The sequence below is a fragment of the Ursus arctos genome, unplaced genomic scaffold, assembly GCF_023065955.2.
Source record: "Ursus arctos isolate Adak ecotype North America unplaced genomic scaffold, UrsArc2.0 scaffold_2, whole genome shotgun sequence".
Classification (NCBI taxonomy): Eukaryota; Metazoa; Chordata; class Mammalia; order Carnivora; family Ursidae; genus Ursus; species Ursus arctos.
The window spans coordinates 14,431,410-14,448,625 of record NW_026622874.1 but is presented as its reverse complement, the minus strand read 5'-3'; the positions used below and the strand labels follow the sequence as shown (position 1 = coordinate 14,448,625).

General features: G+C 42.8%; 1 protein-coding gene and 1 pseudogene across 1 annotated transcript in view; both read left to right on the top strand.

Moving 5' to 3' along the window:
- SLC9C2 (solute carrier family 9 member C2 (putative)) overlaps positions 1-17,216 on the top strand; it is a 104,138-nt gene that overhangs the window by 81,264 nt on the left and 5,658 nt on the right. The window contains exons 22-25 of the mRNA XM_048225364.2: positions 2,913-3,080; positions 4,580-4,711; positions 10,524-10,709; positions 11,797-11,881. Of these exons, the coding sequence (XP_048081321.2) occupies positions 2,913-3,080; positions 4,580-4,711; positions 10,524-10,709; positions 11,797-11,881 (571 nt within the window). The remainder of the gene's footprint in view (positions 1-2,912; positions 3,081-4,579; positions 4,712-10,523; positions 10,710-11,796; positions 11,882-17,216) is intronic.
- Positions 6,178-6,899, top strand: LOC123001600 (translationally-controlled tumor protein-like; annotated as a pseudogene).

Below are 17,216 nucleotides of genomic sequence, written 5' to 3'. Positions count from 1 at the left end.
AGGAAATGAGAGTCAAGAATAAGGGGATGGACTGCAATGTCAGATCCCTACAGAGGTCAAATAGAATGAGGATTGAAAATACAGCTTCACCTAACCAATAGGAGACTTTTGGTGACCAGAGAGAGAAAGATGTTAGTAGAGTATGGAGAACAAGAATCCTTTGGGGGCGCCTGGGTGGCTCAGTCGTTGGGCGTCTGCCTTCGGCTCAGGGTGTGATCCCGGTGTTCTGGGATCAAGACCCACGTCAGGCTCTTCTGCTGGGAGCCTGCTTCTTCCTCTCCCGCTTCCCCTGCTTGTGTTCCCTCTCTCACTGGCTGTCCCTATCTCTGTCAAATAAATAAATAAAATCTATAAAAAAAAAAAAAAAAGAATCCTTTGGAGTCTGAATGCTAGTAGAATACATGGGTGAGCCCCAGCTTATGGCCCAAATAATTCCTAGGTCCTAAATGATGCTCAGAAGTGACAACCCTCAGGGGCGCCTGGGTGGCACAGCGGTTAAGCGTCTGCCTTCGGCTTAGGGCGTGATGCCGGCGTTATGGGATCGAGCCCCACATCAGGCTCCTCCGCTATGAGCCTGCTTCTTCCTCTCCCACTCCCCGTGCTTGTGTTCCCTCTCTCACTGGCTGTCTCTATTTCTGTCGAATAAATAAATAAAATCTTTAAAAAAAATAAAAAAAAAAGAAGTGACAACCCTCATTATAGTGCACATAATATATTTGGCTTTCTATTTTTAGAAGGGGTATTTCAGACCTTAAAAATATCCAACTGATCATGGAAATGAACTATTTTGATAAGTATATGATAATACTAACACACGTGTAGCACTTATTAAATGTCTGGTGCTGTTCATTCGTTCACTTATTCACTCAACAAATGTTTACTTCATTACTACACTGCAGCAGGCACTGCTCATTCTAGGCACGGAATTGACAAAACAGACAAAAATCCCTGCCTTCTTAGAGCTTACTTTCTAATAGAGGCATGGAAGGAGATGGGACAATGCGCAAAATAAATAAGTTAAATATACAGTATGTTAGAAATGATTGACAGATGAAGAAGTTAGTTGTAATTTTTTAAAGGGTGGTCAAAATGGCAATATATTATGACATTCAATCCTTATAACAGCCTTACTTTTCACATGGGAAAACTGGTGCACAGAGAAATGAATTCACTTGTCTCCCAAGGGCACACAGTAAAAGGTCAAGACAAGGTCATAACAAAAATACACTGCTACCTGCATTTATTAGATATGTCAACTCTAACATTTAAGAGCTGCAACATATATTTTCCTTTGGGGAATTTTCCTGCAATTACTGGCCTAGTTAAGTCTTCTTAAAGAATAAGTCCAACAGTATTTGGGCTGAAGATGCTATGTTAGTGTTCAATTGCTGCCATAGCAACTCAGCATACATTTAGTGGCTTAGATTGATTATCTCAGAGTTCTTAGTTCAGCAGTCCTGGTTTCTCTGCTTGAGTCTCACAAGGCCAATATCAAAGGGTCAGCAGGGCAATGTTCCCTTCTGGAAGCTCCAAGGGCAGAATCCATATCCAGATTCTTTGAGGTTGTTGGTAGAATCTAGTTCCTTACGGCTATAGGACAGACTCCTTGCTTCTTTGCATCCTCTCAGCTGGGACCCACCTCCAGCTCCCAGAGCTCCTCCTCTATCCTTGCAGGCAGATACTCATCTCAGAGCCCAAGTACAGGCAATTCCTCTCTTGATGCCACATCTCTCTGATCAATTCTACTTCCTTTTCTACTTTTGAGGGCCCTTGTGATTGATTACATTGGCCCACCAGGATAATCCAGAATCATCTCTTTAAAGTCTGCTGATTAGTGACCTTCATTCCATCTGCAAAGCCCTTTCCCAGCATTACCTAGATTAATGTTTGATTGAATAACGAAGAGACAGGAATCTTGGAAGGACTTCTTTAAATTCTGCCTGTAGATGTTACCTTCTTTTCTTGGTTTGTAAAGAGCAGAGATATTCTTCGTTGCTCAAAGAGTCTTTGAATTGCATTCAAAATTAAATTAGACAAATGTCAAGGCCTTTGAAGCATGAATGCCTCTAAATATCTGAATGGTAATCACTGGGGGCAGTTTCACAGCAACTTCAGTGACCCTTTGTTCCCTGTTTCTTGTTTCCTGAACAATAGCCTTCCTCTTTGATGTTCACAAATATACTTTCTGAAAAATTCTGTAATCCTTCTGGTTGATTCCTGCAGCTTCCTCCTGAAATCTGATAGCTTTCTTATTTCCCCCATCCATGCCTATCCATTCTTTTCCTGAAGTGACTCAATCTTCCTGTATTCACCCTAAAAACTTTTTCTGTTGATGGCCCATGGAAATTATTATTTTTTTAAAGTAATCTCTAGTCAACATGGGGCTCAAACTCAAGACCCTGAGATCAAGAGTCACACACTCCATGGATTGAGCCAGCCAGGTGCCCCCCATGGAAATTTTTCTTAAGCATTTTAAAGGACGATAAGGTTGGCGGAAATCATGGCTTGGTTTGGCGGCATATTAATTCATGGCATCTGATTTCTGCACCCATGCAATCAAAGGTCTTTTTCCACCCAAGGCAATAGCCCATTATGATAAGGCTTTCTAATAGACTCGGAGTGGGTGGGCGCATTAGTTGCAGACTGCAATCAGAATTTTTGGTGGGATTTCGTGGGTAGAAAGTTGTAAATGGGGTAATCTGTAAAGATAAAGATTAGAAACAATCCTTCCCTTGGAGAATTGAAACGTGAAAGAAACTGTGATTTTTTTTTTTTTTGAAACCTTAATACCTATTTCACATCTAAAAGCTTTCATAAAGAATCTTTTCCTTCCATTGTTAATAATTGCAGGAAACAGTGGGAGTTCCTACGATTTGGTCAAGGATTTTTTCATTTTGTATTTCCCTTTGCAGTTGCATAGCTCACCTCCTACCTTCGGAATAGACAGTAGCCTAAAGTCGGATAGAGTTTCCCAAACCATGTTTACAGAATACTGTACCAGTGGGGACATAATTGGAGAGCTGAGCTGTCTGCTTAAGCGTGAAATTGAATATACCGCCATCTGTGAAACTATTTTACAGGTAAGAAACTGGTTCTGTCTATGTTGTGGGCTACTAGTTAATTCTTCCTGAAGTAAATAAGGAATGCCAGCATCTTTTCTTTCTTTGGGTTCTGATATCTTATGCAGTGGCGCACCCAGCTATTGTGATGTAGTTTTGACTAGCTGAGAAGAGAATTAGTGTCTCACGTCCTGGCTGGGGGATCTGGAGTGAGATATTTTGACCTCTTTGTGTCTTAGTGTCCTTGTTTATTAAGAGAGGGAATATCTAACTTTTGACATTCTGAAGATTAGGAAAATATCTAAGTGAAGTGCCTGGAATGTATAGGCATTCAACGAAGGACCACCATTATGAGAGCGACATTTCTAAAGAATACGTGCTTGTAAACTCCCTTTCTTCCATTTTTCACTAGCTTAAGTAAGAAGGTATCTATTCAACAAATAAGTAGCCTGATATCCCACTAGATGTGGGGGATTCAAACAGAAATGAGCCAGAGTTGCTGCTTACAAGGAATTCTCCAGCTTTTGGGACTGTTACATGCAATCGAGCCCGGTCCAGAGTTTTTATGGGTGTGTGGGACAGAAGGCAATGTTGCTTTGTATACTGTTTCATTTCCAGAAGAGGACATGAGGTATAATTTAGTCACAAGGCTGAACTGAAGTCATTGAAGTTCATGTAGCTCGAATTCTGAAAGAGCAGTCTTCCTTATTCAGGGAAGTTGACCTCTGGAAACAAGTACTGTGGATCAGCCTGTGGCCGGCATGCAGGGTACAAGAGCACCTGGCTCCGGGGATCCCCAACAGACCAGGTTTGGCCACTCACCGCTGACAAAATCCAATGGAAGAGACACGAGTGGTGGTGAAACAAGAAAGGAATTTGTTTCAGTGAGGTCAGCAGTGGGAAGACAGCTGACTAGAAGCTGAAAGACTCTTCAACATGCTGAAAATACTTCAGGTTTAGGAAGTAAGGAAAATGTGGGGCAAAGGTGAGTGACTGCGTGCAGGTGGGCAGTGAAGGTCAAACTGATCACTGTGTTGGAGTCACCGGCAGGGTCTTGCTGGCTTAAGGCAGTCCTTCCTGCTGGCGGAGATAGTTTCCTTCCCATCTGGGGATGCTTTGCCCTCAGGGTCTTCTGCCTGAGCCAAGAGACAAGCTGGAAAGAAAAATCCAACTAGAAAATTTGAGGTCAAAATGGAGGCAGCTGAAGTCCTCTTTTGAGCCTCCTTCACCTACTGTGGCAATCAATAAAAATAGATAAGTTCGTATGATAAATATTCTTTATCATAGCTCTTGACTGCTATAAATTGTCCTGGCTATTACTAAGTGTATGCTTTAATTCAACTGTAAATTTTATTAAAACAATTTCTCCATAATGCAATGCTTTTAAATGGGGGAGCATCCGAATTGTACTAGATATGATAGTACTAGGGGAAGATTAACTCTTACAGGCACCCTGTTTTCTGATAGCCTTGTAATTTAGTTCTGAATCAAGTTTGCTGCTTGATACCTTATGGTTTTAGGCCTGCTTTATCTCCCTGGAGGACTTGTATGAAGGTTTTGATGTCTTCTGGCCATCCTTGGAATATAAAATATGGCTAAAGCTTGCACTCGGTATTGCCTGTCAGTATTTTGAATCAAGTCTCACTGATGAGGTAAGTTAAATGATTCAAGTATGAATGAACTTTTATTTACTTTTTACAAAATGCATTTCATATTTTTGAGACAGAGAAGGGAAGGTTGTGTCTGACCTTCTAAAATTAGATTCTATGGGTTCCTGGCTTGCTCAGTTGGAAGAGCGTGTGACTCTTGATCTTGGGGTTATGGGTTTAAGCCCCACGTTGGGTGTAGAGAATACTTAAATAAATAAAATTAAAAAAAAAATAAAATGAGATTCTAGAATTTTAACCACTCATGTCCTAGCTTCCTGCAGATCTTCAATCCTCTTGTCACAGCTAATTTTCCAGGCTACCTGCAGTCACATCTTAAAAAAAAAGGAGTAGATTCAGCAATTATTAAATAAGTAGATTCCCAGGAAACAAATTAGCATTAATCGGAATGAGTTAATGAAGTTTGGTGTTTATTCATTGTGTGTGTGTCTGGGCTTTGGCATTTTTAAAAAGATTTGATTTATTTATTTGAAAGAAAGAGAGCACAAGCAGGAGGGAGGAACAGACGGAGAGGGAGAAGTAGGCTCCCCACTGAGCAGGGAGCCGAATGCAGGGCTCAATCCCAGGACTCGATCCCAGGACTCCGGGATCATGATCTGAGCCGAAGGCAACTGCTTAACCAACTGAGCCACCTGGGAGCCCCCAGGGCTTTGGCATTTTTAAAAGAAGCCCCCTGGGTGTTTCTAATGTGTATCCAAGGATGGGATACACACAAGCAGTATCCACTGCTCTAGATTCTGTCAATAGAGAATAAAAGAGGAATAGCAGGTTTCCGGAGGAAATAATGATCCCTTTTCACTAATATGCAGAAACATAATGACTTCTGCTTTCAAGCTCAAAACTCCCAGCATTATGAGACAATCTATGTAGGTCCAGGTAGATGCCAATTGAGTTTCCTCTTTGGGCTCAGTGCCTGTTGGCTTTTCCCACGACCTGCATGAGGACTGTTTGGGGCGGTGTTTATTATAGTCTATTCTACCTATGTTAATATAAATCTCCTGCCTCTTCAAAATCTTTATTCAAAAGACTTTTACAAACTTTTTCTCTAACAAGTAGTGGCTCAAGTCTGTTCTTGGGTTGTTAGTTGAGCCCCTATTATAAGTTAGGAACTGGGGAAGTGACAGACCTGGAGTTCAACAATATTCATTGCATTGAGAAACTGGATACGAATGTTGGGTTAAAAAATTAGCATGTCTCAGGAGAATGAGAAGACAAGTCACAGAGTGGGAGAGCATATTTGCAAAAGACACATCTGATAAAGGACTGTTATCCAAAATATACAAAGAACTCTTAATACTCAATAATAGGAAAACAAACCACCCAATTAAAAAATGGACCAGGTTTCCACCTCCCCCTGCCTCCGCAAGTGCCCCTCCAGCTGCACCAAGCTCTCTCAGAGCTCCCAGCTCCTACTAAGCTAGCGCCCCTGACGTCTCTCTCCAGCTGTCATCATGATCATCGACCGGGACCTCATCAGCCATGATGAGATGTTCTCCAACATTTACAATTTCCAGGAGATCAGGGACAGGCTGGGCCTGGAGGTGGAGGGGAAGATGGTCAGTAGGACAGAGGGTAACATTAATGACTCGCTCATTGGTGGAAGTGCCTCCACTGAAGGCCCAGAGGGTGAAACTATCAAAAGCACAGTCATCACTGGTGTTGATATTGTCATGAACCATCACTTGCAGGAACCCAGCTTCACAAAAGAAGCCTACAAGAAGTACATCAAAGATTGCATGAAATCAATCAAAGGCAAACTTGAAGAATAGAGGCCAGAAAGAGTAAATACTTTTTTTAAAAAATATTTTATTTGTTTATTTGAGAGAGAGAGAGAGACAGCCAGCGAGAGAGGGAACACAACCAGGGGGAGTGGGAGAGGAAGAAGCAGGCTCCCAGCGGAGAAGCCCGATGTGGGGCTCGATCCCATAACGCTGGGATCATGCCCTGAGCTGAAGGCAGACGCTTAACCACTGTGCCACCCAGGCGCCCCCAAAAAGAGTAAATATTTTTATAACAGGGGCTGCAGAACAAATGAAGCACATCCTTGTTCGTTTCAAAAACGACCAGTTCTTTATTGGTGAAAACATGAATCCAGATGGATTCTGGACTGGAATCTGTTGTGACCCCCTGTATGATTTTCTTTAAGGATGGTTCAGAAGTGGAAAAATGTTAATGAATTTGGCTATTACTTTGAATGTATCGCCTGTTGTCATAACCGGCTGCTGCTCTTCATCCACATAACACCAGGACTTAGACAAATGGGACTGATGTCATCTTGAGCTCTTCATTTATTGTGACCTTGATATATTTGGAGCAGAGGTATTGTTTTTAAGGAAAAAAAAAACATGTGATGTAGGTTGTCTAAAAGTAAAATACATTTAAGCTAAAAAAAAAAAAAGGGCCAAAGATCTTAACAGACATCTCACCAAAGAAGATATATCGATAGCAAATAAACATGTTCTACAATCGTATGTCCTCAGAAAAATATAACAGTGTGATTCCATTCCGCACCTTTTAGAATAGCCAACATTTGGAACACTGACAACCCCAAATGCTGGTGAGGATATGGAGCAGCAGGAACTCTCATTCATTGCTGGTAGGAATGCAAAATGGTACAGCCACGTGAGAAAGTCTGGAGGTTTCTTACAAAACTGAACGTACTCTTACCGTATGATCCAGTAAATCAGTATGATTGATATTTATCCAAAGAAGTTGAAAACTTGGGGCGCCTGGGTGGCTCAGTCGGTTAAGCGGCTGCTTTCCGCTTGGGTCCTGGTCTCAGGGTCCTGGGATGGAGCCCCATGTGGGGCTCCTTGCTCAGCAGGGAGTCTGCTTCTCCCTCTGTCCCTCCCCTCCCCCCCTGCTTGTGCTCTCTCTCTCTCTCTCAAATAAATAATATCTTTTAAGAAAAGGAAGTTGAAAACTTATGTTCATGCAGAAATCTGAACACAGATATTTTAGCAGTTTTATTCATAATTGCCAAAACTTGGAAACAACCAACCAAGATGTCCTTTCATAGACAAATGGATAAATAAAGTGTGGCACGTCCAGACAGTGGAATATGATTCAGCGCTAAAAAGAAATGAGCTACCAGGCCATGAAAAGACATGGAAAAAACTGCAATATATTATGAAGTGAAGGAAGCCAATCGGAAAGGGCTCCACACTGTATGATTTCAACGACAGGGCATTCTGGAAAAAGTAAAACTATGGACACAATAATGAGATCAGTGGTTGCTGAGAGTTGGGGCAGGAGGAATAAATAGACGGAGCACAGAGGATTTTAGGATGGTGAAACCACTCTGCATGATACTATGATAATGGATACACGGCATTACGCATCTATCCATAAAATTTACAGCACCAAGAGTGAACCCTGAAGTAAACTATGGACTTTGGGTGATTATGCTGTGTCAGCGTAGGCTCATCACTTGTAATAAATGTACCACTCTGGTGTGGGACGCTGATAATGGGAGAGGCTGTGCCCGTGTGGAGGCTGGATTCTATGGGAAATCTCTGTCCCTTCCTCTCTATTTTGCTGTGAATCTAAAACCGCTCTAAAAACGTTGTCTTAAAAAATAGCATGTTGTACTAAGGAAGTCACGTTTCTTTCACTAGGTGGCAATAATTTTCAGAAAAATTATAGCAGAAGGGTAAAAAGATTTAGATTCTTCTCTTTGTGAGAAGTGGGACACATTCAGTATGTCTAGTATGAGTGCAGTATGAAACTGCAGAGCAGAGGATTAGGACAACAGGTCGAAACTGTAGGGAGTTAGATTGGACTCAATAATAAGGTGAATAAACTTTCATTTTTAAAAAGATTTTATTTATTTATTTGAGAGAGAGAGAGAAAGTGCATGTGCACACTAGTGGGGGGAGGGACACAGGGAGAGGGAGAAGCAGGCTTCCCACTGAGCAGGGAGGCTGACCCTGGGACTCAATCCCAGGACCCTGAGATCATGACCTGAGCTGAAGGCAGATGCTTAACAGAACCCAGAGAATCTCTATTTAACACTTTGGCTTATTTCCTTCTAGTCTTTTCCCATCAAAGAAGTAGCCAATTAAGACTTTTTAGAACCCTGAAAAAAGGGATTAGAACCACTGATAAGCTTATATTGCAACCCTTTCTCTAAACCATATAACTCAAAATTTACATGCATTTAAAGACCAAAATAGCTTTTTTTTTTAGATTTTTCTCCTTCCAAAACTTTAGATATTTGCTAGTTATCTTGTTTTTCACGACCCAGCTGAGCTGGTGCTCTCAGCAGTTAAGTGTTCAGTTTGCCCATTAGGGACCCAGGTCCGAGGGCTGGGTCTCATAGTTGTGCATGGAGAAATTCAGAGTGAGGTCACTGTCCAGGAGATTCCTACCACGGGCCTGACCTCTAAGTGCTTGTATTCATTTGCTGGAGCTGCTGTAATGAAGTGTCACAAGCTGGGTGCTTAAACGACAGAAATTCATCGTCTCCCAGTTCTTGAGGCAATAAATCAGGTGTCAGTAGGGTTGGATCCAATTAAGATCAGTGAGGGAGGGAATCTGGTCCAGGCCTCATCCTTGGCTTGCAGATGACTGTCTTCATCCCACACGGAATTCTCCCTGTATGTGTGTCTGTGTCCAAATCTCTGCCCCGTTTTTTGTTTTGTTTTTTTTCTTTTTTTAAGATTTTACTTACTATTTGTCAGAGAGAGAGAGAGAGCACAAGCAGGGGGAGCTGTAGTCAGAGGGAGAAGCAGGCTCTCCGCTGAGCAAGGAGCCCGGTACATGACTCGATTCCAGGACCTGAGCCGAAGGCAGATGCTTAACCAACTGAAGTGTCCCTCACTTCCCCCTTTTTAAAGAAGCTCTATGCCCAGTGTGGGACTTGAACTCATGACCATGATGAGATCAAGAGTCATGTGCTCTACTGACCGAGCCATCCAGGTACCCCCAAATCTCCCTTATTTATTTATTTATGAGAGAGATCTCCCGTATGTATGTATGTATGTATGTATGTATGTATGAGAGTGCACATTAGAGCACAAGCAGGGGAGGGGCACAGGGAGAGGGAGAGGGGAAGCCAACTCCCGACTGAACATGGAGCCCCAGACGGGGCTCAATCTCCCGACCCAGAGATCATGACCTGAGCTGAAACCAAGGGTCCGATGCTTAACCAACTGAGCCACCCAGGTGCCTCCTCCCCTTTTTATAAGGACACCAGTCATATTGGATTATTTGCCTACCCTACTCCAGTATGACCTCAACTTAACTTAAACGATTATGGCTGCAATGACCCTGTTTCCAAATAAAGTCACATTCTAATGTACTGGGGCTCAGAACTTCAACATAAGAATTTTAGGGGGGGACACAACTCAGCCCATACATAATATCTTCCTTCCAGCTCTAAAGACTGTTATACTGACCTTTGAAGTATGACTCAGCCTCAGTGTGTTGCTTTGTTTTGTTTTGGCTTTTTGCTGTTGTTCGTTCACTTGCCCAGTGGTGTGTTTCCTTACTGCCAGGTAAAACCGAATCCACAAGGCATAGCTGACCACCCTGCTGAGGCTGATTGAGAGCTCATGCAAACCTGTAAATCAGGCTGGGCATCTATAACCAGGGTCACTAATAGTAACAACATAAAAACTCTGAGTTCACCATCTTGTCTGAGGTCATTCTGAACTCATTCTGCCTGTTGGTCCTAGGGTCTAAATGCCTTTTGGCACCCTCAAAGAACTCAGCTCAATCAGTGAATTTGCTTTCTTCTTGATTCCATGTGTCATTTGTCACGATTTATAGAAAAAAAAATGTAATTTTATTGTAGGACTTAAACTTTCAGAAGTGCGTGGCATTCAATCTGGCATACGTGGAGACTTTATCAAGCTATAATGAAATGACTATTGATAATGTGACCATGAAATTCGTTATCATTGTGTACGGTAGTGTCATTGATACTCAGACAGAGGTACCATATCTTGCACCTTGCATTTTGCCTAAAACCTGTGAGCAGGTAAGGACAGTTATTTCTAAAGAGTCATTTGCTTTCCCTGGTGCCCCACAAGCGACTTGAAAACTCAACTGATCACCTTAAAAAGAAATGTAACCGGGAAGGACCCTGCCGTTCTCACCACCTTTAACAAAACAGTCAAAACATGCCCAGGGCTTCTATACCATTAAGCAGTTTGTGCCCTACACAGGAGTGTAACCCAGGGGACACAGGGGGCTGGAATCCACCTGCTCTCTGCTTGCCAACCCATTTGCCCTGGAGTGGGAATGTGCCTCTTGAGGGATGGGGGTACATTTGTCCCTTTTGTAGCATTCTTATCTTTGTATCTCTCAGTAATTCAGAGGATGATGGTAATCTAAATGCTTTTCTAATAGAAAATGAAAATCTCTTTAGCTTTGAAGCTACGGGTGAGGTGAGGCAGGGAACAGCAGGAGCAATGCTCACAGTTTGGTTTAAGACACCAGGGTTTGGAATCAGGCCTACTTGGGTTTAAAGCCCGAGCCCTGTGCCCACTAGTGTATGAGCAAAGGCAAGCTGCCTTCTGACCCTCCGTTTCCCATTAGTGCGATGAGGCTGACAGCAGCACCCATCTGGTAAGGCTATTGTGAGGATTGAGGGAGATGGTATCTGGTCTCTAGAAATGAGAGTTAAAATTGTTACTTGTACACTACTTGCCTTCTGGGAGGGCAGATTTTGGCTGGCACACAGGGCAAAAGTTCTAAGAAAAGAAGACAGTCCTGCCGCCTGGGAAGCCTGAGCCCTCGAACATCAGCACAGGGGTACAAGTAACTCTGTGGATGTTGGGGAATTCCCTGTTTTCCAAACTGGGAATGTCTGGTCTGGTTACAAGTAAGGTGTAGAAAGTTCCTTTCTGATGTTTCTATAAATATGCAAAAGATAATTTTCCGGTCCAAGACTTCTTGAAACAACATTTTTAAAGGGGGTTTGAAATGAAAAAGATGGAGAGCTTAGGCTGGAAGCCCAGTTCTGGGTTTTGGCTTATTTCTTATATTCTTTGAAAACGTTAGGAAGGAGGCAGCTTAGAGATCAAAGGATGCTCTTCTGACTAATTTTGACTTTTTCCCTTTAGGTTCAGGGAACTTCAGATTTAAGCAAACTGCTGGTTGTCCAAGCATCCAAGCCTGCCAAAAATACTGATGACTCCAAAGTCATGGGTAAGAGGTAGCCCGTTAGTGATAGGAAAACCATGCAAAATTCAGTTAATTCTAAGAAAATGACTTGAGGGTGTTGTGCGGGTTTATTATCAGTCCCCATCTTTGGGCCCACCCTGGCTGCCATATTGCTTCTGGGAGGTCATCTACAGAGTCTTCCAGATGGCTTCCAGGCGGCTCCTTTCTCTCTCATGTCCCTTCCTTCACACCCTTGCTGGTAGAGAGCAGCTTCTGTGTTGTACCCTGTTCCAGTCCTGGCAGGCCGGAGTCACAGAGTGCTGTTGGAGGCAGGGTAAGAATGGGGAGGGCAGAGACTCTCTCACAATGGGTCCAGGTGGGGACGGCTGGTGTGCTCCCAACAGCCAAAGGAAATGTGGAACCTGACCCAGGCTCTTTCAATATTCCAAACCACAGTCGCAGCCACAACTCAACTGTCTTGCCTGAAGGGCACTTTGACAGTTACTAAGTAATTACAGTCACTAAATGTGTATTAGTGCCCCATTGCATGTGTCATAGTGCTAAGCAGAACACTGAGAAGATGAGGTAGGAAAGCCTTGCTCTAGAGAAAATGCATTCCCTTCTTTCATTTAATGCTTAGTACCCCTGCTCTACAGCCGTGTTGTCATCTCCCCAACTGCCCCAGCTTGAAAACAGTCATCCTTAGTATGTTTTTCCAACTAGCACCATCCTGGCGTTTCCAAGTCACGCGATTGGCCAGCTTAGAGGTCATGCAATTCTTCATGAATTGTTAAATCGGGGAGGCGGGGTTTACATGATTTCAAATTGTGTGCAGAAAGCGACATTTTATTAATAATTTTATATCTCATTTCTCATTTGCACAATTCTCATAAAATGCAGCCCCACTGTGTGCTGGGCTCTGTGCCCAGTGCTAGATGGGGAGCAAGCCAAACAAGGTCTCTGCCCTTGTGAGGAGGAAAGACATTCAATAAGTAATTCCACGTCTCCCCTAGAAGCAAATTCAACCTCAGTCGTTGCCATGGCTTTGTTTCTAGGCTCTGTGCTGGGGTCATATGCAGCACCCGATTTTGGGGAGCCCCCTCTGCTCCAGGTCTCCTGCTCAAGCTGGTGAACATTGAAGGAATCCTTACTCCAGCCCTCAGAGTCTTCAGTCTGCCACTCTGCAGCTTCCACAGCTCTCTTGGGGCATGGGAGTCTATATCAGGGTTTGGAGCTCAGAGCCTGGTGTGAACCCCCTTGGGGTACCCTGAGGGGCACTGAGTCAGAGATCTTAGCACTGCCAGGAAGCAGGACACAGGTCCCCACTGGTCCTGGGCCTGAAGGCCTCTCTCCTTCTTTAGTCTCTCTGCAATCAATCATTTTTAGATGGATGGTACTATATCACTCTGTATTCCCCAGTGAATTTGGGACAAAAGTCACATGGTAGGCTCATGGACTGGATTCAGCCAGTGCACTGGATTTGATCCACCTACATGTTTTGTTTTAAAAATTTAAAGTAAGTTGCAGGAGGTTTAAAGATGGCGGAAGAGTAGGGGACCCTATTTCAACCAGTCCCCTGAATCAAGCTGGATATCTACCAGAACATTCTGAACACCCATGAAATCAGCCTGAGATGTAAGAAGATATATCTGGATCCTACAAACAGAACATCTCTGGCGGTTGGTCTTGAGGTATGAAGCAGGGAGCCAAATTCTGCAGGTGGATATCGGAAGATAAATGGAAGGGGGAGGAAGCCTCCGTGAATTTATGCTGGGAAGACAAAAGCCTCCTGTGCTGGGGATGCGGCACAGACTCACAGGCCAGTAGCAGCGGGGAAAGGATTTTAGGGCAGCCCCCCAAACTGAAAGCTGGAGCTACCGGGGCATGGGTGAGAACTGGGGGCAGCTGGCAGTTTTAGAAGCACAAAGGGCAGAGATGTGCCCAACTCTGGGAGAGAGGGCTAGGAGAGCTGCTGTGGTGTGCACAACCCAGGACATTGTGGGTTTTTAGCAGCACAGACAGAAATGGAGACAGTGCGGCCTGGAGAGCTCAGCAGAGGTTTGGATATAGTCACTTCTGCTCTCTCAGAAGAGACATGGAAAGCCCCCAGGGAAAGCTGCCAGAGAACAAAAGCCCCCCAAAACCGGTTTTCACTGAGCCCATCCCTCCTCCTCCCCACAGGGGGCAGGGCAACTCTGCCCAAACAGGATTGCCTGAGTAACAGCACGGCAGGCCCCTCCCCCAGAAGGCAGGCTGGAAGAACAAGAGGCCCACATCCCTAAGGTCCCTATGAAACAGGTGCATCTTGCTTGAGTCCTGGTCAATAATTTGGACTCTGTACATTCCTGCAACCACACCTCATCAGAATGACAAAGTGGCCTCTGCCCCAGAACTAATGGATATGGATATAACCAAGATGTCAGAAATGGATTTCAGAGTAACAATTATCAAGGCGATATCTAGGCTTGAGAAAAACATTAACAAAAATACAGAATCTCTAAGGGCAGAAATGAGATCTAATCAGGCTGAACTTAAAAATGCTATGAATGAAATGTAGTCTAAACTGGATGTTCTGACTGCCAGGGTAAACGAGGCAGAAGAACGAATTAGTGAGTTAGAGGATAAGAAGATAGAAAAGAAGGAAAACAAGGCGCCATGGGAAAAACAAATTTAATTTCAAGAAATTAAGCTGAGAGAGATTACTGACTCAGTGAAATGTTCCAATATCAGAATTATTGGGATCCCTGAGTGGGTGGAGAAAGAAAGAGGTCTAGAAGATATATTTGAGCAAATCATAGCTGAGAACTTCCCTAATCTGGGGAAGGAAACAAGCATTCATGTCCAAGAGGCAAAGAGGACCCCTCCCAAGATTGATGAGAACAGACCGACCCCACGACATCTAATAGTACAATTTGCAAATCTTAGATCCAAGGAAACAATCTTGATAGCGGCAAGGAGGAAGAGATTCCTTACATACAGAGGGAGGATCATCAGAATAATGTCAGACATGTCTACAGAGACCTGGCAAGCCAGAAAGGGCTGGCAAGACATATCCAGGGTACTAAATGAGAAGAACATGCAGCCAAGGATACTGTATCCAGCAAGGCTGTCATTCAGAATGGATGGAGAGACAAGAAGCTTAGACGACTGGCAGAAACTGAAAGAATATGTGACCACCACGCCAGCTCTGCTAGAAATATTAAGAGGGGTTCTATAAAAGGAGAAAGACCCCAAGAGTGATACAGAACAGAAATCGACAGAGACAGTCTATAAAAACAAGGACTTTGCAGGCAATATGATGACATTAAAATCATATCTCTCAATAATCACTCTCAATGTGAATGGCCTAAATGCTTCCATGAAACGGCACAGGGTAGCAGATTGGATAAAAAAACATGACCCATCCATACGCTATCTACAAGAGACTCATTTTGAACCTAAAGATACCTCCAGACTGAAAGTGAAGGGATGGAGAACAATTTTTCATGCCAACGGACCTCAAAAGCTGGGGTAGCAACTCTTATATCAGACAAATTAGATTTTAAGCTGAAGACTGTAGTTAGAGATACAGAAGGACACTATATCATTCTTAAAGGGTGTATCCAACAAGCGGCTCTAACAATTATAAATATCTATGCCCCTGATGTGGGAGCAGCCAACTACATAAGCCAACTGTTAACCAAAATAAAGAGACATATTGTTAATAATATGTTAATAGTAGGGGACCTCAACACTCCACTTTCAGCAATAGACAGATCATCTAAGCAGAAAATCCACAAAGAAACAAGAGCTTTGAATGACACACTGGACCAGATGGACCTCATAGATATATACAGAACATTCCACCCTAAAACAACTGAATACTCATTCTTCTTGAACGCACATGGAACTTTCTCCAGAATAGACCACATACTGGGTCACAAATCAGATCTCAACTGATACCAAAAGATTGAGATTATTCCCTGCATATTCTCAGACGACAGTGCTTTGAAATTGGAAGTCAATCACAAGGAAAAATTTGGAAGAAACACAAACACTTGGGAGCTAAAGACCATCCTGCTTAAGAATGTTTGTGTCAACAAGGAAATTAAAGAAGAACTTAAACAATTTATGGAAACCAATGAGAACAAAAGCACATTGGTCCAAAGCCTATAGGATACTGCAAAGGTGGTCCTAAGGGGGAAATACATAGCCATCCAATCCTCACTCAAAAAAATAGAAAAATCTAGAATACAGTCTCTATATTTACACCTTAAACAACCAGAGATGGAACAACAAAGGAGGACTAAGCCACGCACAAGAAGATAATTAATTAAGATTAGAAAAGACATCAATGAATTAGAAACCAGAAATACAGTAGAGCAGATCAATGAAACTAGAAGCTGGTTCTTTGAAAGAATTAAAAAGATCGATATACCACTGGCCAGACTTATCCAAAAGAAAAAAGAGAAAGGTCCCAAATTAATAAACTTATGAATGAAAGGGGGAGAGATCACAACTAACACCAAGGAAATAGAAACAATTATTAGAAATTACTATCAACGACTATATGCCAACAAATTAAGGAACCTGGAAGAAATGGATGCCTTCCTTGAAACCTATAAACTGCCAAGACTGAAACAGGAAGAAATTGACAACCTAAATAGACCAATAACCAGGAATGAAATTGAAGCAGTGATCAAAAACCTCCCAAAAAGCAAGAATCCAGGGCCTGATGGATTCCCTAGGGAATTCTATCAAACATTCAATGAAGAAATAATAGCTATTCTCCTGAAGCTGTTTAAAAAAAATAAAAACAGAAGAAAATTTCCAAACTCATTCTACAAGGCCAGCATTACCCTGATCCCAAAACCAGGCAAGACCCCATCAAAAAGGAGAAATACAGACCAATATCCCTGATGACTATGGATGCCAAAATTCTTAACAGGAACCTAGCTAATAGGACCCAATGGTACATTAAAAGAATTATCCATCACGACCAGATGGGATTCATCCCTTGGATGCAAGCCTGGTTCAGCATTCGCAAATCAATCAGTGTGATAGATCACATTAGTAAGAGAAGAGACAAGAGCCATATGGTCCTCTCAATTGATGCAGAAAAAGCATTTGACAAAATACAGCATCCTTTCCTGATTAAAACACTGCAGAGTGTAGGGACAGAGGGTACGTTCCTCAATTTCATTAAGACCATCTATGAAAAGCCCACAGTGAATATCATTCTCAATGGGGAAAAGCTGAGACCCTTTCCCTTAAGATCAGAAACATGACAAGGATGCCCACTCTTGACACTATTGTTCAACATAGTACTAGAAGTCCTAGCAACAGCAGTCAGACAACAAAAAGAAATAAAAGGTATTCTAATTGGCAAAGAAGAAGTCAA